Below are 26,751 nucleotides of genomic sequence, written 5' to 3'. Positions count from 1 at the left end.
AGACACAGAAAGACAAATACAACACAATCTTACTCATCTGTGGAATCTAAAAAAGTAGAACTCACAGAAGCAGAAAATAGAATGGTAGTTATCAGGGGCTGTGGTCATGTAGGGTGACTGGGGAGATGTTGGTCAAAGGATACAAAATTTCAGTTAGACAGCAGGAATTAATTCAATATGGTGATTATATTTAATAATTTAAAAACAATGTATCATATACTTGAAAATTACTAAGACTTTAAATGTTCTTTAATAAAATCTTCAAGATTTTTACAAAAAAAACTATATGAGGTATCATATATGTGTTAGTCATTTCATAATATGCATATATATGTCAAAACATCTTATACACCACAAATATGTACAAATTTTATTTGTTCATTTAAAAAATATTTGAAAACACAAAACCCAACAATGCCCAGAGACTAGCTGACAGTTCTGAATTACTACTCTTTAAGACATTTTGGGGTGTACAATTAAGTGACTGCGATACCCTTCTGCATATCCAGGATAAACAAACCTAACTGTTTCACTTCCAGAAGTATCCTCCTTATGGAGAATCCCAACTTCCTTACTTTCATGCAAGCAAGATTTTTTTTTTTTTTTGAGACTGAGTCTCACTCTGTTGCCAGGCTGGAGAGCAATGGTGCGCGATCTAGGCTCACTGCAACCTCCGCCTCCAGGGTTCAAGTGATTCTCCTGCCTCAGCCTCCCAAGTAGCTGGGATTACAGGCGTCTGCCAACACATCCGTCTAATTTTTGTATTTTTTAGTAGAGACGGGGTTTCACCATATTGGCCAGGATTGTCTTGATCTCTTGACCTTGTCATCTCCCCGCCTCAGCTGCCCAAAGTGCTGGGATTACAGGCGTGAGCCACTGCACCTGGCTTGCAAGCAAGATTTTTTAAAGAAGAAAATATCTTCCTCTTTTAACCAAGCCAGTGTCCTTAAAGATCAGGCAATTATTTTCCTTCCTGAACAAGCTGAGTTTCAGCTCTCTAAAAAAATATCATCTTTAACACTAAAAACAAATATAAAGGAAACAAATTCAACCCATCTAATAACCTAAACACACAGACACACACACATACACAAACACACACACACACACACACACACGTCGTTAGATACAGAAATAATGTATTCTTGATGTCAAGGGAATTCATATCCTTTAAGTACTTGACAGGTAAATGGCAGAGATGGTCATGACAATTTGAAAATCTGGTAGGTAGAGCTTGCCATTTTTGCCAGGACAGCATCAGACTCACCTTCCCAATGTAAACAACTATGAAACTGGACAAAATATACAAAGCAGATGTTGAACAACAGACAACTCAGGGCTGTGATCTTTGAAAGAAGACAGACATATAAAAGCCACATTCATCTTGGCTTTCTGCCTGAGGGTGCTTTCCAGATCATAGCATAGGGAAGTGGATCCAAAGAGAGAACAGAGGTCTCACTAGATAGATGAAATAGTAGTCAGAATTTGGGTCTGCTGAGGCTACTGGAATTTGAAGGGGATTGGAGAGGAGGGAACCTTGGAGAGAAGAAATTCCAGAAGTCTGCATAAGGGTTTCTTGAGTATTTGGCTAAATATTAGGATATGGGTACCCAGGGTGTAATTCCACAAAGCCTAGCAAAATATAACTACTGAGGGGCTGTGAGATAATAGTATCTATGGGTCACAGGGAACTGGGAGACATCACAATTCCAACCAAACAGAGTGAAGAGACCTCAATGAACACCCAGATTATATATTTGAAGTCCAAGAAAGGCCATGCCTTAGGTGTAAGGCAACTCTATGTCAAGAAACAATGTGAATATTTTCATGTTTCTGCCATTGTAAGGGCTTTCTGAGCAAAGAAAATTGGCACTTTAAAGGGTGATTGAATAGACAGAAATAATAAGAACAATATGGAAATTTAGGCCAGGCATGGTGGCTCATGTCTGTAATCCCAGCACTTTGGGAGGCCAAGGTAAGTGGATCATCTGAGGTCAAGAGTTTGAGACCAGCACGGACAACATGGTAAAACCCTGTCTCTACTAAAACTACAAAAATAGGCTGGGTGTGGTGGTATGTGCCTGTAGTCCCAGCTTCTCCGGAGGCTGAGGCAGGAGAATTGCTTGAACCCTGGAGACAGAGGTTGCAGGGAGCTGGGATCACACCATTGCACTCCAGCCTGGGCGACAGAGCAGCAAGACCAGGTCTCAAAGAAAAAAAAAAGAGAGTAATATGGAAATTTATCTCTTAAGAACTATGTGTTTACATTGCAAAAGGTAACAAAATGTGGAGCCATTTGTTTATATTCCAACAGATTATTGGCCAACACACCTTTGACTTTTCTCTTCACAGAGGATTTGTTTACTAGGAAGATAAGGTCTCAGTTTCTTTCTGTGTTCTCTCTTTCTGCCCTGGAGGGGAAGGTGCAGTTGTGTAAGCAGCTTCTATATAAGCTCCAAGATTCATAATTTGTGGTTTCTTTCATGTACTACAGGCCCCTCTTCATACATGCAGGTAACATCTGCATTTATCACAAAGCACCATGGGGGAAAAATGGAGCATGGCAAACTAACACAAGATATTCTGCAGGTAAATAATCAGTCTACCTCAGACACACAAATCTTGTGTTTACTGTCATAACAAAAGGAATATAGACATGTTACTGTAGGTAGGTAGCCAGGCTTGAGTGGGACTGGAGAGGGCTCCCCAGCAACCAGGAATGTCAGGTGACCATCAGGTGATGGTCAGGCAGTTGTTACACTGTTTCTCTAAAACAAGAATTGGTTGCAGCAGGCCCCAGGGAAAGGCAGTCTCCCAACAAATAGAAAAAACCCTTAAACTAATAATTAGTAGCTTCCCAATAAATCTACTGATAATTAGTAGCTTCCCACTGGAGTTGGGCTGGTGGGCTCAAGTACGTGCATTAAGAGGCAAAATGTCAGAGTTTAACTGGTATATGACATTCTAGGAACCTTCGGCAGGTAAGGGAAAAATGCCTCAAGTGTGCATGTGTACAATGCCAGTAAACACACTGCGCATGTGGCCTCTTCCGAATGCTGGCACGCCACTGCACATGTGGACAGTCCACTGCAAGGGAAGCATCAGGGGAGAAGGGATGCAAGACCCGGGAAGTATGCCAGCATATAAAACCCTACATCAAAGGTCAAACTGGGCACTTGATCTCTCAAGTTGCCTACCTGGCCCTCTTCCAAGTGTAATTCACTCCCTTTCACTCCTGCCCTAGAGCTTTTAATAAACTTTCACTCCTGCTCTAAAACTTGCCTTGGTCTCTCCTTCTGCCTTGTGTCCCTCAGTCAAATTCTTCCTTCTGAGGAGGCAAGAACTGAGGTGGCTGCAGTCCTGTACAGATTTGCCACTGGTAACATATATAAAAACATATTACTCTAGTTCTATAGTATCACTTTAGATCTTTCCTCAAAAAAAAAAAAAAATCTAATAAAAAAAAAGCCTCAACAGGATCAAACTGATTCTCTAGTAGTTATCAAAACAAAACTCAATAATCCTTAAATCTCTCAATAGAACATCCACAATGCCCAGAATACAATTAAAAAATTGCCAGATGAGGAAAAGCAATAAAAATTGAAACATATATTAATGAGAAAGATAAGTCACTATAACAGTACCAGAGATGACACAAATGTTGGAATCAGTAGGTAAGAACTTTAAAACAGCTATTTATATAGATTTTAAAAATCTATTCAATCAGGTAGGCATTTTTGCTTCTAATAGAGGGCTATCTTACCTTTGCATCAAATAAGTTAGAAAACAGCTAAAGCAAGGTCTCTGTTTTTCTTCACCTCCCCCCTCAACTTTCAGTTGTCCCACCTTTCTAGACCAAACCAATGTATTTCTTAAATGTATTTGATTGATGTCTCATGCCTGCCTAAATGTATAAATCCAAGCTCCACCCTGATCACCTTGTACACATGTTCTTGGGACCTCCTGAGGGCTGTGTCATGGGCCATGATCACTCATATTAAGCTTAGAATAAATCTCTTCAAATATTTTACATAGTTTGATTCTTTTCATTGACACGACCTCAAATTCCTTTTGGAAGTATTTCTGTAAGTACAAGAAATGCACGAGGGGAAACTAGCTATATATCTTAAGTTTGTTTCTAAGTGGATTTTGAATTTAATCTACTTATACTTTAAGTTTGTTTCTGAATATTCTTTGAATTTCCTTGCCTTTGTAAAACAAAATACAAAGGAAATCATAACACATGTATTGGTCTCAACTTATCATACTTGTTTGTTTGTAAACCTAGAAACAACACCCAGTATGTTAATCGTGAGTAATTTTAAGGTTCAAGACCCTTGCCTTTAATAATATGCACCAAAAATTTTTCTGCAACTTTTAGAGCCTTCACATGAATAAAGTCCGAAGGAACCTTTGGCACATCAATGTTTTGAAAACAGCTAACTACCAACAAACATAACAGAGGGTCCCAGTTTCCCCATTACCTTGTATATTTGCTCCCCTTTTTTTTTTAATTTACTGTCTACTACCCTTGCCCCATGAACTCCAACTTTCAGTGAACTGCAAGGCTTGTGGAAAAATCATCCTCAGAAACTATCATTCTGATGTTTCTTGAGACCTCATGCAACACGCATAAAAACAGGAAAGTCCCCAATAGTGAGGGGTGGTTAAATCCAAAAACTGCTAATTAAGATAAAATCACAAAGGCACATACTCAACTTTTCAATAGCCTATAAAAACGGTGGCTCTATTTCAATTAGAGAGTCATCTGGCTTTCAGGTGCTCCCTAACAATACATCCAAATGAAGCCTTTAACCTCTGTTCCTGTCACTTACATAATTTCAAGATGGCAGTAAACTCTACATGCAATTTAGTAAATTAGAAAATATAAAGCAAATGTACTCTGTTCATTTTATATGCTACAAATAAACCTACAGAATTTACAGTTACGCAGAATGCTGTAAAGATATGTAAGGCATATAAAGAAGTTGATTTCTAATGCTCATTTACCTCTAACAGTAACAGAATAATTTTATAAGTTCAAAGTTCTACTGTGTTAATGGCAGGATTGCTGGTTCCCTTAAATCAGAAGAAAATCTCCAATGTCTTCAATCATACTGACACTTGACAAGAGTAAATGATGTTAATATTCCATCTACATAGTCAATAATCTGTCTAGCATGAGATCAACAAATACATTTGAAACTAACAGAAATAAGAAGTCATTTTGACTGTAATGTAAAAATAAAACAATAAAACAAAATAAGAATTAGCTAAACTGAGTAATCCTTAACTTGTGTAAAAAAAATTAAAATAAGACTTTACATTAGAGTGCAAAGTATTATAACCAGAACGTAACATCCATGACAAATATTCTAAGAACAATGGGGAAAATACTGTTGGTTCATTTTAAACATCTTTCTATTTTATAACATTTTAGAGTAATTTTTGCTTCTGATTTCTAAAAGGAAAAACAGCACTTTAATAAAGTTGTATTGAAATAAGATATGAATGAAAAACTACAGAAAAATTATTTTAGTAAAAGTGCTATGTTTCAAATGAAATATATTTAAATCCAACAATAGTGAACCCTGAGCATGATCAAACAAACTAATCTTACCCAAAGTCTATTTTTCTGAAGTGGTAGAACACATCTGTCATTACTTGTGAGTATCTCTTTTCACCTATTTTCTGTCTAAAAGAATTCAAAAGCTACAGCTAGGCTTTAGAGTCAGACCTACTAAGGCACCACATGCTACCTTACCATACTCAGGGAGCGTTACTCGCAAAGAAGAAATAAAGCAGCAATAGATGAAAACAAATGCCCCATTTTTAAATCTTGTTTTTGTGGGTCATCTTTACATCATGCCCATCACATTTAGAAAAATGCAATTAAATGTCTGTCTGAATGAAGGTGACTCACAACGTCAACTATTTGATAAACACAAGAGGAGTTCAGTAGATAAATGGAAACTGGTAATGAAATTTCCTTGACAAGTATGTAGTCATTTTTCAAATGTAAAACTTAGCAGATGGTCAGAAAAGATCTGTCAATAGTTGATTTCCTCTGTTTAACTCAGTCAGAAGATTTGCATATCATTGGTTACCCGCTGACAAAGGAAAAGTAAAGGCATTCTAACAGTAAGCTGCATACTAGAACTAAGGGAAATGAATTTCCTTCAAGCCAAAGTAACATAAGTGACACTTGCAATCCCGGAAGGTACAAGAGTAAAATCTTGTATCTCAACTATAGGAATACTATCTAACAACCTGAGCTCATAAAAAATGTCAATACCTCCTGAAGGTCAGTGAAATAATTTCCTTCTTTTTTTTTTTTTTTTTTTGAGACGGAATTTCGCTGTTACCCAGGCTGGACTGCAATGGCGCAATCTCGGCTCACCGCAACCTCTGCCTCCTGAGTTCAAGCAATTCTCCTACCTCAGCCTACAGGCATGCGCCACTATGCCCAGCTAATTTTTGTATTTTTAGTAGAGACGGGGTTTCACCTTGTTGCCCAGGATGGTCTCGATCTCTTGACCTCGTGATCCACCAGCCTCGGCCTCCCAAAGTGCTGGGATTATAGACATGAGCCACTGCACCCGGCCCTAATAATTTCCTTCTTAAAATACCAACTAGTACTAAATGAGACAACTGCTGGGCAGGTTAAGTTTTCCTAAAGATAAACAGATTCTTTTCTAGAAATATAATTGATATAGGGTGACTTATCAAGTTGAAACATAGCTTGAGAAAAATGCAGGGAGAGTGATTTCTTGATAAAGATAAAATTATAAACCATTTTCAGAGAGGATTATCTTGCTTTGGAAAATAATGATGAAGGCAAAGTCACACCCCAAAGCATGTGCTTCTGTGACCTTTAACCATACTATAACTACTACCAAAGGTCACTAGAGACCTTAAAACAGCATTCCTCCCTCAAAACAACAAAAAAAAGGAAACCTTTAAAATGTTCAGTGACATTATAAAGAAAAAGCTGAGTTCAAATAACATGGTCTTACTAAAGTAAGAAAAGAGGTATGAGAGGTCCACCCCGGCAGAGAAGAGTATTTTATCAGTGACATAGGTTAGAAATTCCAGTGCACGGTGATAATAAAAAGCAACACTATTTTTGTCAGTTTTATTATTTTTAAATGTCTTATAGACGAGGCACCTCCACATTGTTTAAAAACATCCTGGGGCATACCACACCCATACCCTACCCCAATATACCCCACTGCACAAATAAAAGGTTTAGTTTCTCTAGAAATTTTGGGCAAGATCCTTACTGACAAATCAGTAAATTAAGCTGGAAGCCCAAAACAACTGCCAAGAGAACTTTGATTTACTTACAGCTTTAAACCTCACAAGTCCATTCATGAAACAGAGACTAAATGACCTAGTAAAATAAAAAACATAAAAAAGGATCCACCAAAAAGAGTTCTTAGATCACATAGAAAAATATTTTTTTGAGGAGTTAAATTCTCCTTATAAATCTTTTAAATATAACGAGTAATACCTGTACTAAGAACACAAACATGCTAGATGCTGAAGAGCCTGTGTGAACAGAATAGACATATTCCTCTGCCTTTGTCAAGTTTATAGTCTAACAGAAGAGACAATATAAAATAAAATTACAATAAACTCTAACACTGCAATAACAAGAAGCTACATGTGCATGTGGTAAGATCTCACAAAATTTTTCAAATTTTTTCATCTAACCCATAGTAAGAAACATATTAACACTGTAACCCAGTTTCCACATTGTGTATAGTAAAATAACATACATACATATGCATACATAGACATAGCCATATATAATTAAAACTGGAAAATTTTTATGAAACAGTATATGCTCTTAAAATGTGTGATAAATTCTGATATTTCCCATTCCATTTTAATGTACCTGGTTGTAAATCACTAAACTGATCCTGGGATCCCTATGTGGTTTTTGACCTGAAGTTTGAAAAACACAGGCCATTGGTATTTTTAAGTCAGCTGCATTTTTAAAATAAAGGTACAAATTCCTGGCCCTACCTAAAACTACTGAATTGGGGTCCATGGGGCAGAGGGCCCAGAAAGCTGGTACTGTAAAAGCTGGCAACTCTATTATGGCAGGATACAGAAGAACAATTGTGCCCTGAATATATACTGTAGCTTTCACTACAGGTTATCTGACGGCCCAGATATCTGAGATATTTGTATCTTGAGTAAAGTTCACAGAAATGTTTTCAAGGTTGCTGTCTCTGATTTTTCCCCCCTCAGACCCAATATATTTGCTATACCACCTCCTGGACCAGAAGCATCAACAAGAACTGTGCCTCAAAAGCAGACCCGCTGGAAACACGAGAGGAAGGCATACGGTGAAAGCCTCATAGAAACACAGAGAAAGCAATTGCGGAGAGAATAAAAGCCTCAAAAGTGTTGACTGACTTCTATCTTTATTTTCTTAAGAAATCACACTTTTTAAAGAAAGTTATAAGTATCAATCTCATTACTCTTAACTTTATTTTGCTGGGTGAGCAGAATTCCTTTCCGGGTTGAGAAGAAAACTTCCCAGACACAGGCAACCAAAACCAACTTCCCACAGAGCTAGGAGTTTAGGAGTTAAAAATTCAGACATCCTGGAGACCTGGGAGCATCATAACCCTATATTCAAATGTATATCTCTCTTTAAATTCCTCCCCATAAACAAGAAGCAAAAGAAGCAATGAGTTTCACCACATGTTGAGGGAATCCAAAAGTTTGCAGCATCTTAAACAGCAAGTATTTCACATATTGGAAAAATGAGAGACTATCTTCTCTAAAGAGTTGTAAATAATTTTTAGAAAGAAATTCCCTTAAAAAAAAAAAGAGTGTCCCTTCCATTGCCATTGAAAAGAAATTCTACCTCCCCCAAGATAGAATGGCAGCTGGAATGTTGCATTCAAAATACACTGAGAAGAATATGAAAAGTCTATCAAAAAAACTTTAATATTTTTTCTACAGAAGAGAAAAAAAGAAAAGAGTAACTATTTTCTTCAAAATAATGTCTATTTGCAAAGCGCACTGTCTTTGGATAATTTCTGTCTTCTAGAGACACAGTACAGGATGCTTTGATGAAAACAATTCTGATGGAGGACATGCAAAAAACATGGGAACAGACAACATACAAATTAAACCGGTTTTTAATACAGAAACATAGACCTGGAGTTCAGAAAAAGATATGCTCTAAATCGTTATACATATATTTTTTTACCCTCTTATAAAAGCAGATTCAGGGAACAGCCTTGAGGTGAAACGAAAGAAAGAACTGAGGGCATTAAAAAGCCCTCAGGTTTTTTTTTTTTTCAAGCTAAGTGGCTCCTGGGAAGGAGGAGAAGGAAAGAGTTAGGGAAAAGTAGGGGCCCTTTTGCACTGAAAAGTCTTACTGTACGTCTCAGTTAATTCTGAAATCTTTCACATAGACACTGAATGAGACCTCACCACAATATAAAGGATGATATGCTTCAAATCACTGGAAAACTCGATTTCTATATTTCTATATTCTAATCCACTGTCTCTTAGCAGCATTAATTCTAAGTAGAGATGCTAAGTTAGAAGGCAGTTTGGCCTAACTAGCAAGTGGCTCAGTGACAAATAGAGCCTGCTGAATTCAAATTGCTTAGTAGCTCTACAAATTATAGCTGATAATTTATGAAATTCTAATTCAACCGACCAATGCCGTGAATGTCAAACAAAGGACAGCAAAATATATGTTGAAATTTCCATGTACTCATGTTTTACAAAAGAGCAACTCTAAAGCATAATTAAATCAAAAGCACATGCTATACTAATTTCATCATGTTAGCATTACAGGCAAGAATACACACAAGGGCTTTGCTTTTCCACAAAGAACTTTGCCTTATCATTTTCTAGTTTAAAATCTCCCATGCCAGTAAAATTCTCCAAGGTAATTACAATTTTAATCTAAAGCACTAGAACCCACATAATCAAGTTATAATAAATGACAACTTGGGAGTTTCCCCTTACCTAGATATATTGTTGAAGCTGAGAAACAAATGTTGGAGGCAGGGCAAATTATCCACATCTCTCTGGAAGAAAACAGAAAGCAAAAATGAATCAGATGAAAGAAAAAAGTGTTATAAATGTCTTCTTGCTAAGCCATTGAAATATATAATCATTTCTATTTACTGCAACATTGCTACATCATTGGTTTCTGCTGGACAGTGAGCTCCATTCTCCTCCACTGCAGATTAAATGGGAGGGTTTCAGTACATCCGCAGAACAAGCTGCACCACTCGCAAGGTAAAAAGCACCGAGGAGACAGGGAGAGATGCTGCCGCTAGCCTCTTTAAGCATGCTTTTGGGAAAGATGCCAAACTGCTACTTCAGCATTTCAGCTGTAGCACAAATACAGTATGATCAAACATTTGTTAAAAATCACTGTTAAAGAGAAGACATTCAAAAGCTTTAAATTTTAAATTTACACAATTAGCCTTCTAAACAATAGTGGGAATTTTAAAGCTATTTAACTCACTATTCTCAAAACCTTGGCAATAAACCACCCGTTACAAATGAACCAATACACTAATGATTCCCCCATAAAACTAAAAGCAAATCTAGTAAGTGTCACTGAAGGGCACTGTAAGGGCAATTCCCCATCTCAGCTCATAACAGAGGTTAAAGCATACCTCTGCTGTGTAAATACAGTTAACCTTAACAAATACTGAATTGTTTAGGACCAAATTATTTTTTAAAAAACCAAAAGATAAACACAAGAAAAAGCTATCTAATTTCATTTAATGAAAAGACATAAACCTTCTGAAAAGATTTATATATAATGGAGTAACAGAATCTTAGAGAAGCTTAGTAATTACCAAGTCTACAACCTTATTATTCTCCTAGGAAAAGTGACCAGTTGAGGTTATTGCAGGGGGAGAAGGAGGTGGTGGGAAGGTGGCCCCGGAGTACACAGTGTCCCTAGAGGCTGAGACAGGGCAAGATTCCAGTTGTCCTGACTTCCAGTGCTCTGCTCCTCAAAGTATTACATACTGCCACTTCTTACACAAAATGTTTTTCATTTTTAAGGGCAGTATGATTTGCAGTAATTCTCAGTTATATTTGAACAATATAAAAATAAGTATATTTTACATGTTATTGTGACCAATATTTAAACCTAAATCAAATCTTGTTTTACTGCTTCCATAAATCATTATCTTTCTTCCTCCCTCCTTTTCTTCCTTCCATTTGAAAACTACCATTTCTAAGATGCGAGTAAGAGTTTAGGCAAGTGCATTAAAATTATAGACAAACCTAACTTTTCCCAAAATGCCGTATTTATTTTTTTAAAGTTTGTTGTCCAAAGAAAATATAAAAGTGATAGAATTAAGACAGAGTTACCTTTTTAGGTTTTTCAGAAAGCAAAGGAAAAATGAAGCCGCCTTGTGTTGCTACCTTCCCTAGGTACTATTCTCTAAATTTCTCTCAACCCTTTAGACCCTAAACAGTGTAAAACGAATGCAGCAGCCCATGATCAAAACACTGGCTGTGTATAACATTCATTTGACATTAACATTCTCAGGCCCACCCTGAAAAAGCCTACTCTGCAGATGTGAGAAAATGATTTTTAGAGCTTTTCTTGGTCAAGGAGTAAGTCTACAGAAACAGGAGGGCAGCCAAATTTTCCTCAGTAGGTGATACACTTCATATGTTGGCAAACTTCTAAAATCATCCCTTTCAGCTACTTCTCTCTGATATTCCCACAAATGGAGGAGAAGTGATGGACTAGTGGTAGGGCTCATTTCATTCCAGGGCCCTAGTTTCCAAAGGATAGCTTACTGCTATGTGCTCTCTAGAAACATGAAGTCACAGCCAGACTGAAAGCCCTCTCTGTATTCCTGGGGAAATCTCTTCTCCCAAATTCTTCCTGGAATCTACCTGAGATATTTCTGGACACAGTAATTGCTACTGACCCTCCACTGGGAGAAACTGAGAGGCAGCAGCCTTTAAAAATACATTTTTAAATCAAGGCATCTCATTTAAAAAATACGTTTGTCCCTTTGAGCTCCAGCATATCATCTCAGAGATTATAAACACCCTCTAAGACATAACTTTTTTCTATTAAAATGTAAAACTCAAATTCTATCAGGATATGATTTGTGAGAAAAAGGTTTTTTAAGTTTAGTTGATGAAATTACAATATTATAATTATTTAATCTTTGTTTATGAGACAAAATTTTACAAGTCTTTATGAAATTTTCAAAATCATTAAATGTCATTGCCTGATAAAGTTATAAAAAATACTCACAAGTTGAAACACTAAAATACAGAATTCAATTCTATATATCCTTATAATCATTTACATAGATAGCCTTTCCAGAACTTTAAAAAGCAAATAATTACCCACAATCATTTTTTTGTTGTTCCAAATTTCATTTCTGTAATAAAATGTTTTCTCCAATTTTCCTAGCAATTCTGTGATATACTTTTGTAGTGAAATTCTAGCATTACAATAGATAAAAAGAAAATACCATATTTACCATATCAATTATCTATGCATGCATTATTTATATTTATTTATTTTTTGAGACAGAGTTTTGCTCTTGTTGCCCAGGCTGGAGTGCAATGGCGCAATCTTGGCTCACCACACCCTCCACCTCCTGGGTTCAAGCGATTCTCCTGCCTCAGCCTCCCAAGTAACTGGGATTACAGGATGTGCCACCAAGCCCAGCTAATTTCGTATTTTTAGTAGAGACAGGGTTTCTCCGTGTTGGTCAGCTGTCAAACTCCCGACTTTAGGTTATCCACCTGCCTTGGCTCCCAAAGGGCTGGGATTACAGTCATGAGCCACCATGCCCAACCTATGCATGCATTATTTACAGAAGAAAGACCTGTTAAAAATTAATAGGGGATGGCTCCTCTAATATGAGAGAGTAAACGAAGGATGGGACATACATAAGATCCAGGGAATACAATTCATCATCCAGAGAGGCAAAGAGAAATCCAAGGATGAAATCTGTATAGCAGGGCTAAATGCAACCAAGCTACAATAGACAGAGGACAGGAGGCTCTGGAAGGGTATCTCCAAGAGATGAAAATGAAACATATATCACCTAAAGTCTTTGCCCACACAGAGAAGAAGTTTAGGTTCTGTTGAAGAGTTTGGAAATTAATTAATGACAGTTAAACAAACTCTAAATTGAGACAGTTATTAATCTCAGGGAAAACAAAAGTTTAACATCATGGTCTAAGACTCACTTTGAAAACCTCACCTTGCTTTGTCAACCATCCTAATCCATTTTATCATAAATGTATCCATTTTCATTAGCCCCTGCATTGAAAGACCCATCCTAAATCAGAACCCCAAGAAATTTCCAACTAAATCTCCTGTCTTTGCCTTTGAAGATACAGCCAAGGAAATATCAAGGTAGCGTGCTTTTACTTGCCAGAAATAATTTCTCCTTCGCTTTATCAAATAATCATTCTGGTGGTACTCTGGAGGAGCCAGCACGCAACAATCTGCTTATCTAAAAATTATTTTGGAATGATGGGGAAAGTGGAAATGGGGGTTAGGGATAATGTAAGGAAGCTAAATTCTCATCTCTTTTAAGAAAAAGTATTTATTTTACAGTCAAGCATTAAATACTCCTGACACTGGAGGGGTAACTGGAGGTAACTATTTCAGAAGGTAACTATTTCTGGAGGTAACTATTTCAGCATCAGAGAAACTATAATAAGCAGACAGAATACCAACATACCTAAGATGAGAGAAAAAAAAAGAAATAAAATGTTTTTATTCTGAAGGTAACTATTTCAGCGTATTAGAGAAACTATAACAAAGCAGACAGAATGCCAACATACCTAAGATGAGAGGAAAAAAATGAAATAAAATGTTTACATGTAGGGGAATATTTATAGCTCATCTGTTATTACTTTATTATCTTAAATTTATTACATTTAATAAAACAATAGTGAAAATAATATTCAAAACATTTTTGAAGTAAAATTCAAAACTATTTTATGTATTTGGAAAATATAATCTTTTTAAAAATAAAAGAAAATTATTTATCACACGATTATTTGAAAGGATTATAATTATTTACTTTTCAAAAAAATACTGACTTGTCTTCTGAGAAAAATGCTTGTCCTACTCTGCTCAGGAACTGCTATCCATATCCCTAAACTTCATAAAAGAACTAAATGGCAAGGAGCAGTGGCTCACACCTGTAATCCCAGCACTTTGGGAGGCTGAGGTGGGGGAGGTCAGGATTTCAAGACCAGACTGACCAATATGGTGAAACCCCATCTCTACTAAAAATACAAAAATTAGCTGGGCATGGTTGTGTGCGCCTGTAGTCCCAGCTACTCAGGAGGCTAAGACAGGAGAATTGCTTGCCCCAGGAGGCAGAGGTTGCAATGAGCCAAGATCACGCCACTGCACTGCACTGCACCCTGGGTGACAGAGCAAGACTCAGTCTAAAAAAAAAGAACTAAATGATTCAGCAATCTGACCACATGGGGAACATCTATCACTGGAGCTATTTTTAGAGCAGCTTCCTTTAGAGGAATAAGGAAGAAAAAAGGTGAACAGATAAGGATTTAGACATGTACCAAGTTGGGCAAATATGAGTGAGTATAATAAAATCACAGCTATCCTCTTTACAATGTAGGCTTTCATACAAAACAAGTTAGAGTAAAAATACATAGGGGTAATTATTCTAACTTGGAGAGCTGTAAACAGATTTATTCACAAAGCATCAAACAAGTTTGGATACAAAAAGCAAAGTACTCCTTTTTATAAAAAGATTTATTACGTTAATTCCAAAATACTTGCTTCACTCATCACTTTGTGACACAGACACATATTACATGAGGACTAATAGCTGCAAGCCATATATTAAACTCTAATCAGATATATAAATGCCAACAAAAAAAGTCCATTACTTGGCTCTGTTACCCAAAGGCATCAATGTACTTATCTGGTTTTTGTACTTGTTTACCACTCATTACACAGCAATAGATACAGTCAATTCAGCCACATCTTACTCTTGCAGTCTGATTTTCTTCTACACACTGTTGTAATACTCTAGAGAAAAAACTGAGAGGGAACTTAAAACCAGACCAGTAAGAAGGCACTGATATGCTGACTAATTAGGGAGATGCCCAGTCTTTATAATCTAGGACAGTTAGATTTAATAGCTTTGAGGAAATTTTTTTAAAGCCCCAATTTCATAACCATAGGCTTTCCCTCACTGGAATTAACAGTTCAAATTTACATCACAAACATGATCTAAAAAGACCCTAAAAAAGACCATAAAAAATGGTGCCTGGTATTCGTGACCCTAATAGTCCTGGCAAAACTGTCTGGAAGGACACGAATTCAACTCAGGCTTTGCAACATCCTGACTATTCCAAACTACTAAACTATATAAAGAAAAAATCACCATGAGTAACAGTCAGAAGAACTTTCAGGCAACAGATGTAGAACTGCCAAAAAATTAAGAAAATATAATAACTTGATAAAGACTATGGAATATTTATGTTTAAATTTGCAGGACAAATAAAAGTAATTAAAACAAGAAAAAATAAGGTGCATGCATGCTGCATTTTATCATGCTTTGCAGATATTGTGCATTATTTTAATTTTACAAATTGAAGGTTTGTGGCAATCCTCTATCAACCAAGTCTATGAGGGCCACTTTTCCAACAGCACGTGCTTACTTCCTCTCTATGTCACATTTTGGTAGGTCTCACAATATTTTGAATTTTATCATTATCATTATATCTGTTACAATTATCTGTGATCAGTGATCTATGATATTACTATTGTAATTGTTTTGACAACCACAAACTGTGCCCATATAAGATGGCAAACTTAATCAACGAATCTGTGTTCTGACGGCTCCACTTACTGGCACTTCCCCCATCTCTCTCCCTCTGCTTGGGACTCCCTTTGCCTTGAGGCACAACAATATTAAAACTAGGCCAGTGAATAACCCCTACAATGGTCTCTAAGTGTTCAAATGAAAAAAATGAGTCACAAGTCTCTCACTTTAAATCAAAAGCTAGAAATGATTAAGCTTAGTGAGAAAGACATGTTGAAAACTGAGATACGCTGAAAACCATGTCACAAGCTGAGATAGGCTGAAAATCTCTTACACCAGTTAGCCAAATAGTGAATGCAAAGGAAAAGTTCTTGGAGAAAAGAAAGTCAAAAGTGCTATTCCAGTGGAACACAGGATTAATTAAAAAAAAAAAGGAAGAAAATTCGAGTGGTCTGGAAAGAAGATCAAACCAGCCACAACACAGCATTCTCTTAAGCCAAAGCCTAATCCAAAACAAGGCCTTACCTCTCTGCAATTCTATGAAGGCTGAGAGATGAGGAAGCTGCAGAAGGAAGTTGGAAGCTAGCAGAGGCTGGCTCATGAGGTTTAAGGACAGAAGCCATCTCCATAACATAGAAGTGCAAAGTGAAGTAGCAGCAAGTGCTGCTGTCAGAGCTGCAGCAAGTTACCTAGAAGATGCGGCTAAGATAACTCATGGATGTAGCTACTAGCCTAAACAACTGATTTTCAGTATAGACGAAACAGCCTTGTATTGGAAGAAGATGCTCTCTAGGACTTCCATAGCTGGAGAGGAGAAGTCAAAAATAACTTCAAAGCTTCAAAAGACATGCGGACTCTCTCATTAGGAGCTAACAAAGCTGTTGACATTAAGATGAAGCCAATGCTCCTCTGCCATTGTGAAAATCCTATGGCCCTTAAGAATTGTGTAAATTTGGCCGGGCGCGGTGGCTCACGCCTGTAATCCCAGAATTTTGGGAGGCTGACGCAGGCGGATTATGAGGTCAGGAGATTGAGCCCATCCTGGCCAACGTGGTAAAACCCTGTCTCTATGTTAAAAAAAAAAAAAAAAAAAAGGATTCTGTTAATTCTACTCCACCTGTACTCTATAAACAGAACAACAAAGTTGATGGTGATGACAGTAGATCTGTTTACAGAATGCTTTACTGAATATTTTAAGCCCACTATTGAGATTTGCTCAGGAAAAAAGATTCCTTTCAAAATATTACTGCTCATTAACAAGGCATCTGGTCACCCAAGAGCTCTGATGGAGATGTACAAGGAGATTAATGTTTCCATGCCTGCTAACACAACATCCATTCTGCAGTCCATGGAGCAAGGGGTAATGTCAACTCTCAATGATTATTATTTAAGATATACATTTCATAAGGCTTTAGCTGCCTTAAATAGTGATTCCTTTAATAGACCTGGGAAAGTAAATTGAAAACTTTCTAGAAAGAATTCACCATTGTAGCTGCCATTAAGAACATTTATGATTCACGGAGGAAGTCAAAATATCAACATTAATGGAAGTTTGGAAGAAGTTGATTCCAACCCTCACGGATGACTTTGAGTGGTTCAAGACATCAGTGGAGGAAGGAACTGCAGATGTGGTAGAAAGGGCAAAAAAACTAGAACTAAAAGTGGAGCCTAAAGATATGACTGAATTGCTGCAATCTCATGATCAAACTTGAATAGATGAGGAGTCACTTCTTATGGATTAGGAAAGGAAATTGTTTAGAATATCACATTAACTTAGTTGACAAAGCAGCAGCAGGGTTTGAGAAGATGGATTTCAATTCTGAAAGAAGTCTTACTGTAAGTAAAATGCTACCAAACAGTATCTCACGCTACAGAGAAATCTTTCATCAAAATAAGGCTCAATGAGGCAAACTTTATTGTTGTCTGATTTTTATGCCACAGCTATCCCAACCTTCAACAACCATCACCTTAATCTGTCAGCAGCCACTAACATCACAGCAAGACTCTCCCTCCACCAGCAAAAAGATTATAACTTGCTAAAAGATCAGATGATCATTAGCATTTTTTAGTCTAAAGTATTTTTGAATTAAGTTATGTACGTTTTTTTAGACATAACGCTATATAGCACATTCAATAGACTAGAGTATCATGTAAACATAATTTTTATATACACTGGGAAACTGAAAACTTCATGTAAGTCACTTTATTGCTACATTTGCTTTATCGTGGTGGTTTGGAACCAAACCCACAGTATCTCCAAGGTATGCCTGTATTAGAAATAAAGAAATCTGGGCATTTATTTAAAAGAATTCATGTAGAACTTCTACAAAGAAAAAACTATGGTCATTTTTTAAAACTCAATGGATGGACTGAAAATCAAATTAGACAAACTGAGGATAAAGTTAGTGAATTCAAAGGTAGAACCAGGTAAGTGGTAAGAATGAAGAAATGAAGCGGAGAGAAATAAGAATGAGAGAGATTAAGAAACAAAGACTAGAATGAAAAGGTCCATACTATATCGAGTAGGTGTTTAAGAAGTGGAAAGCCAGAAAATAGAAGTGCAATGTTAGAAAATATAAAGACTCAGCATGTTCCCATAATAAACGAAAGATATGTGCCAGGCATGGTGGCTCATGCCTGTAATCTCAACACTTCGGGAGGCTGAGGCAGGTTGACCATTTGAGGTCAGGAGTTCAAGCCCAGCCTGACCAACATGGTGAAACCCAGTATCTACTAAAAATTAGCCAGGTGTGGTGGTGCACATCTGTAATTCCAGCTACTTGGGAGGCTGAGGCAGGAGAATCACTTCAACTCGGGGGGCAGAGCTTGCAGTGAGCCAAGATGGCACCATTGCACTCCAGCAGGGGAAACAGGAGTGAAACTCCATCTCAAAAATAAATGAATAATAAAACTTATGAATCTGAAGATTTAGGAAACACAAATATTAGGTATGCTGGTAAAATTACCACATTTTATTAAATCTAACATTATCTTATTTTATTTAGCACCTGGGGAAAGTAAACTTAAAATTAACTTAAAATAATAAATCATTTAAAATTTTTATTTATTACTGAAAGAGCTCTTTTGGACTTACTTAACCAGGTGTTTTTTTTTTTAACCGAATATCATTCAGTAAATATCTCCACTTACTATACACTAGAGCATATAGTAAGTATACAAATAGATGGAACAGAAGAGAGGGTCCAGAAAAAGATTCATTTGATTAGTACTCAATTTCAATAAAGACAATTTAATTCAGTGGGGAAAGAAAGTTTTTTTCAATAAAGGTGAGGAAGAAAATAGATATCCCTATGTGGGAAAAAGGAAACATAATCCCTTACCTCACAGCATACACAAACTTAATTAAAATGGATCACAGGCTGGGCATGGTGGCTCATGCCTATAAACTTTGACACTGTGGGAGGCCAAGATAAAAGGATCACTTGAGCCCAGGTGTTTGAGACCAGCCTAGGCAACATGGCAAGACCTTGTCTGTATAAAAAATTAAAAAATTAGCCAGGTATGGTGGCATGTGCCTGTAGTCCCAGCTACATGGAAGGCTAAGGTAGGAGGATTGCTTCAGCCCAGTAGGTCATGGCTACAGTGTGCTATGTTCAAGCCACTGCACTCCGGCCTGGGCAACAGAGTGAGACTCTATCTCAAATAAATAAGCAAATAAATGAAAATAAAAGTGAATCACATACCTAAATAGAAAGGTAAAACTATAAAACCTCTGGAGGAAAATATAGGTGAACATAGTCATGATACTGGGATAGACAAAGATTTCTCAGACAGGACACAAAAGACAATAACAAGTAAAGAAAATGAATTGATAAGCTGAGCTTCACTAAAATTAGAAGTTTCTACACATCAAAAACACTGTTAAGAGAGTAAAAAGCAAGTCATGGAGAAAATATACTCAATACATATATCAAACAGAGGACCTGAATCTAGAATGATAAAAAGACAACCTAATTTTTTCAAACAGGGAACAGATTTGAACTGATACTTCATAAAAGATGAAAGGAGGCTTGAAAAGATGTTCAGCATCATTAGTAATGAAGAAAATGTAAATTAAAAGCACAATAAGAATCATAGAATTGCTAAAATTATAAAGACTGACAAACTTTGACAAGGATATTGAGCAATGAGAACTCTCTATTGCTGCTGGGAGTATAAAATGGTACAATTACTTCACAAAACTGGCAGCTTCTAATAAATTTAGATATCCACCTACCTATGGCTCAGTAATAACACTCCTATGTAATTACCTAAGAGAAATGAGAGCATTTGTCCACCAAAATATATATGTAAATTAAAAACTATGGCCATGTTTGGTGGCTCATGCCTGTAATTCCAGCACTTCAGGAGGCTAAGCCAGGAGGATCAGTTGAACCCAGGAGTTCAAAACAAGCCTGGGCAATGTAATGAGACCCTATCTCTAAATAAATAAATAATTATTTAAGACTACAAGAATATCCACAGCAGCCTTATTTGTAAGAGCCAAAGATTGGAAATGACCTATGTGTCTGTGGACAGAAAAATGAATAAGCAAATTATATGATATTTCTACAATGGGATACAGCTCAGCAATTTTTTAAACTACTGGTATGCACGACAAAATGGGTGAATATCAACACATTATGTTGACTATACAAAAGAGTTCATATTCTTTATATATGTACTTTATATAAAGTTCAAAAACCGCAAAATTAATCCACAGGGAAAGAAGTCAGAATACCTGTGGGGCAGGGGAGGGTACTGACTAGAAAGAGGCACAAGAGAACTTTCTGAGGTGATACAGTATTTTATATTTTGATCTGAGTGATAGTCACATGAAATTACTCAGATTAAATAGAAGTTATTGAATTGCACAGTTGATTGTGTATTTTACTGCACATAAATTATCCCTCAATAAAGTATGGAGAAAAGATCTTCATATTTAGATTTAAACTTCTGAATCACTTTTCCACTAATAACATCCATGCTTTTCACTCACTATTGTCTTCTATGCCACTAAGAACATCAATGATGCAGTATATCCTAAGAGTGTGCTCCATTATTGACTATGGGATTTTCTTCCAAATACTGAAACCCATTCTGTATGTTTTGAAACTGTAAGATAAAGTACCAACACGAATTGTTCACACAGCTTCTTGTTATTTTGCAATTTCTCATCTATTCCAAAGGGTTTGCTCAATTCCTCCTGCCTTCAGTTGCATTGCTTGACACAATCTCTCTGAATCTATCTCAGTAACAAATGTAATGCAGCTTCACCAATACATGGCTAACTTCCTTTTAAAGTATTTGATTGTTAATTAGCGAGAGAAGGTAGAATTGCTGTCATTCTTCCAAGGAAAAATAATTTGTCTCACTAATATTAATATAAAGACATATGTCTTTGCTGCTCTATTTCCATAAGTTTTTGAATAGAATGTTTCATTTCAATTCCATATCATGGTGTAATATTTTAAAATATATTTTGAACAGTGATTAAACTTAAAACACATAGTGCCATAAACTGAACAATAGTATAAACAGCTATAACCAAGTCCACATATATTTAAGCAATGAAATTGCTGTAGCCTGTCTAACATTGATTTTAAGCATGCCATAGATTGTAAGACATATCTGGATTTCAGAGTTGTTGGAATATGAAAAATGTGTGCTTCACATTGGTAAAATAAGATAGTTCCACACCTAAATATATCATAGTAAATCTGGACTTCAAAAAGAAATCCTATAATCTTAAAGGTAACCAGAGTAAGGAAAAGAAAATACCCTACACACACACACAGATGTTAGTAGACATTTTAATGACAATAACAGAAGCTCAAAGACAATGAAATATGATCTTCAAACCATCTGGGAGAAAAATAACTGTCAATCAAGTCAAACCGTCAATCATGAATAAAAGCAAAATAAACTCATCTTTTGATAAACAAAAACAGAGACTTCAGAGTTATCTTAAAGAAACTTTTTCTAAACGATATATTTTGGGAAGAAGGATAGACAGAGATACAGAAAGGAGTGGTGAACCCAAGCAAGCATGGAGGAACATCCAAATAAGCACTGAGTGGAAACAACAGTAATTAAAATGTCTAATTTGGGGGGTAAAAGAATATAAAAAAAATACTAGGCAGCAAAAACATGTAAAATGGAAAGCGTTACTGAATTAAATAATTCTAAGGTCCTTATCTTTAGGATTGTATTAGAGATGTGTATTAACTCTGTGATTCAAAAGTCATGTATATTTTAAAAGTCGTGTATATTTTAAAAGTCGTGTATATTTTAAAAGTCGTGTATATTTTAAAATGCTAAGAATAACCATTAAAGTGAATAATAAAGAACAGAGAAAACACCATTAACCCAAAATAAGACAGGAGAAAATAAAAACACAGGGGAAACAGAACAAAGAGGAAGCGCGAAATAACATGAAAGCAAAAAATCTAAATATATCAGTAATCACAATTAGTGTAATAAAGTCTCCGGTTATAAGACAGATCCTCAGATTATGTGTTTTAAAAGGGGATTATGCATTCTTTATAAGAAAAAAGTTGGAATTTAAAGAATACATACTTGATATACACTGAAAAGAACTCAGCATCTTTTCTGTGACATTCCTGCCATACTCTTCACAAATGCCAATGTTATGAAATACAAAAAAAAAGACTCTTCCAGATTAAAGAATACTAAGGAGATATAATAATTGAATGCAATGCATGATCTTATATTTTCTTTTGCTATAAAGGACCCTATTGGGACAAATGGCAAAATCCAAATGAGATCTATAGATTAGATAAATGCCATCATATAGATGTTAATTTCCTAAATTTGATAGTGGTACTCTTGTTATGAGACAATTCCTTGTTTTTAGGAAATACACACTGAAGTATGCGACGATAAAGAGGCATTGTGCCTGCAACTTAGTCTTAAATGGTTGAAAAAAAGTATATATTAACTGATAGATATAAGGAGAAAGTAAGCAAGAGAGAGGATAAAGCAGATACAGCAAAAAGTTACCATTTAGAGAATCTGGGTGCACTTTGTACTGGGAATTCTTTATCCTATTATTACATCATTATCTGAAATTATATCACATTTTTAAAATCTCCTAATAGATTAGGAAATAAAAAAGATATACCAAGAAAAAATAACCAGAAAAGGCTGGCATTGACATTAAATAAACATTAAGGTAATAAGTATTATTAATGTCCTGTTATATCCTAACAACCTAGAACAATGCCTGGCATTTAGCCCATGCTTGTAAAATACTTGCTTAATGAAGTAGTAATAAAGAGAGTTAATATATAATGATAAAAGAACAATTACCAAGAAGATATATTAATTTTAAACTTGTATGCTTCTAGAAACATAGCTTCAAAATACTGACAAATACCAGACAAATATATTGATAGTAAGCATCACCTATAGATACTACCATATACTAGACAATAAATAAGTAAATAAAAACCTCAGCAAACTTCAAAGAACCAATTACATATAATCTACATTTACTAGTCACAATGCAATTACATGAGAAAATAATGGTCATAGAATAAAAAAATCCATACATTTCAAAATGTTAAGGTGTACTTCTAAGTAACACATGAATCAAAGAAGAAATCACAATGAAACATGGAACTTAGAAAATGTTTAGAACTAAATAATAAAAAAAAATACTAAGTTTCAAGACTTACCGGAAGAAGCTAAAGAGGGAAATTTACAGGCTTAAATGCTTTTATTAGAAATGTTTAAAGTTTTCTAATAAACTGAAAACTAATATATGAAATATCTAACACAAAACTTGAGAAAGAAACAGATAAAACAAAAGACACATACAAATGTTGATAATATTAGTTCCTATTATTTGGGGGATATCTGAAATGTTTCATGATTTGTTTTGAGTTTCATTTATTTTTTGCTTTAAAATTTTTTATTTTTAAAAAATGTTTGTGGGTACATGGTAGGTCTATGTATTTATGGGGTACATGGGATGTTTTGATACAGGCATGCAATGTGTAATAAGCACAACATGGACAATAGGGTATCCATCCTCTCAAGCATTTATTCTTTGAATTACAAACAATTTATTTACATTATTTTAAAATATACAATTAATTTATTATTGACTATTTTCACCCTATCCTGCTGTCAAATAGTCGGTCTTATTCTTTCTATTTATTTTTACCCATTAACCATCTCCAACTCCCCTCAATTCCCCACTACTCTTCACAGCCTCTGATGACCATCCTCCTACTCTCTATATCTATGAGTTAAATTGATTTAATTTTTAGGTCTCACACATAAATGAGAACATGTGACATTTGTCTTTCCATGCCTGGTTTATTTTGCTTAACGTGATCTCCAGTTCATTCATATTGTTGCAAATGAACCGTTGGTGGGAATGTAAATTAGTACATTAGTAAATTAGTACAACCACTATGGAAAACAGCTTGGAGGTTTCCAAACTATTTCCAAACTGTTTTCCATAGTGGTTGTACTAGTTTACATTCCCGTCAACAGTATGCAAGGGTTCCCTTTTCTCTACATTCCTGCCATCATTTGTTATTGCCTGTCTTTTGGATATAAGCCACTTCATAACTTGGATGTAATTCATAATTTCATATAATTCATAACTTCATAATTTGGATACAACCCACTTCATAATTTGTAAAAGAGAAAGATGTCATACAATCTAAAAATATTTGGTTTGAAATATATAAAATTTCAAAAACAAAGATTGGTGAATAAACAAGCAATAACTTTCTACATCAAAAACATCAGAGAACGTTTCTGTTCAAGATGGTAACCAGGTAATGCATCTGTTTCGCCTTTCCAAGATTCGATGGGTGAAGCAATAAAAATACACAAAAATGAGTAAATTTATGAAAATCCTAACAAAAGAGTTATCATTAACTGACCATCACTTCTGATGAATTTCAGGCAGCTGAAAAGCTGATGGGATCTTAGTGGAGATAATCCTGAGCAGAGAGAACTGCAGCTCAGAACTACAAGAGAGATGTTTCACTCAAAAGCAGCAGTTCTTTCTGACTGAATGCCATCTTACTCCACACTGGGTCAGTACATACAATGAGCAAGCACGGACTGCCGTGAACGGTGCTGAATCAAGTAGGTGTATACTTAAAGATCTGTCTACTCAACAGCTATTTTTGGAATACCAACAAACCCACCCACTCCCACTCCTGTCATGAACATAAACATGTACAGACCAGCTGGCTGAAGAAATCCTCAGCTAGAGTCTCAGGAACTGTTCTTCAAAGAAAATAGAGTATTTGTCAAGGAAGGATGGAAAGTGTGGGTGTTTTATCTATAGAGATGATTAACTGCCTCTACAAAAGAATCAGAGGGAAAAAAAGAAATGACGATTTCACCTGGCACAAATGAAAACAAAGTCTTTCTACCCCTAAAAGAAAAGTCTCCTTATTTTGGCAATCACTGACTGAGTCTGCCTTTTCCCTTTCACTTAAACTAAACGGAAGTTCACAAGTGTGTGGGATTCAAGAACTTACACAAATCAAGTGATCACACTAGAGTGAGATCTTATGGTTAGAAAGATCTATTCAACCGCACAGAACACCCTACTACTTAACATGGCCCTTCATTTAAAGATTACCAGCTACTGAGGAAAATCAAAACCATGAAAAAAAAAAAAGCCAAAAGAATGAGTGTGGTGACTGATCCTGGAGAAAAAAATGATGAAAAAAAAATCCTCAGATTTTAAAGTCCCTTGAATCTTTTAAGAAAGAGATGCTTTGAAAAAGAAATAAGAGTTGGATGAAGTTTATTTATCCATATATTTCACAATTTATGGATATGGTAAATTTGATACATAGTAAATTTCACAATTGACTATAATTAATATGCTTGATACTTATTGTCTTTTTAACTTTTATAAATTAATGAAATTTCCTCTTCCATAAGTTGTTCACTGCTGCCTAAACTATAACGGTAATGATTGAACATAATTCTCAACGGGAAATTCAGTAAGCATTCTCCTGAATATGCATTATGTACTTTCCAAATGAAAGCCAAAATAGGCACGAATATGCTAGGGCCAGTAGACTCCTGCTCCCCACTCTAACGAAGCTTTTCGGAATCTTACCAGACCCAAGGTCCTAAGGACAAACTGAGTCCTGACTGAACAGTTCTTGGAGATTTAGCGACATAACAGGTTAACCCAATCTGAATGTCTTTTAAATAAACAGTCGTGTTCCATAATTGTATCTAATCTGGGAAGGGCTTGACAGAATTTAGAAGTTCTGGAATAAATCCACGTCTTGGATAGTGTTCTAAAATTATCCTAACCTTCTAGAAGAGGCAAGCATTACCTGACTCATATTTTCTGGGAAAAGTTTAAAATAAAATCAGTCTTTACAATGAGGCATATAAATAAGGTATCATCTGTCCCCCAGCCATTTCAAGTGTACCATTTATAGACACTTAATTCTTACAAGGGAACTCAATGTATTGAAAGAGTTAAGAGTTATATTGTGCCTTTAAAAGTGCATAATGATACCAGAGAGAACCTAATGCAGTTTTCTATAGCATTTGTACAAAGGAAAGTTGTTAAAAGAGCAAATAATGTTCCTCATTACCTGTATCATATGACACAGCAGAACAGGTACACTTCTAATCCTCTTTACACATGAACAAATACAAAATATCTCAGCATCAAACTTCTATTTAATTGCTGACTTCCAGCAAAATCATAAATTTGACCAAGTTCATCTCAGAGTTTTAGAATCTCCTTTCCATAGTTTTGCCCCCCACAATCAAACTCTTTTTCCGCCTGTTCACATGCCAGTTCTCTACCATCTTCATGTCTTTTTTCAGCATTCACAAACCAAAAACACCCTAGAGTCAAACTGGTCCAACGTCCTCATTTTAGAAAAAGCTAAACTGAGTCCAGGAGAGTTATGATTTACCC

At 35.7% G+C, this 26,751-nt stretch overlaps 1 protein-coding gene across 21 annotated transcripts in view; it reads right to left on the bottom strand.

Moving 5' to 3' along the window:
* The window catches only part of LRRC49 (leucine rich repeat containing 49), a 138,620-nt gene that overhangs the window by 76,589 nt on the left and 35,280 nt on the right, over positions 1–26,751 (bottom strand). For 20 of the 21 annotated variants that reach the window (XM_035259074.3, XM_078333514.1, XM_009005161.5 and 17 more), the window contains one exon: positions 10,006–10,067. In XM_035259074.3, the coding sequence (XP_035114965.1) occupies positions 10,006–10,067 (62 nt within the window). Of the gene's footprint in view, positions 1–10,005; positions 10,068–10,167; positions 10,302–26,751 lie in introns of those variants that run through there. The other variant, XM_035259082.3, reaches the window with a different exon arrangement.

Source organism: Callithrix jacchus, chromosome 8, assembly GCF_049354715.1.
Source record: "Callithrix jacchus isolate 240 chromosome 8, calJac240_pri, whole genome shotgun sequence".
Lineage (NCBI taxonomy): Eukaryota > Metazoa > Chordata > Mammalia > Primates > Cebidae > Callithrix > Callithrix jacchus.
Note: the sequence above shows the minus strand (reverse complement) of the source record. Positions and strands in the feature narration are given on the sequence as shown.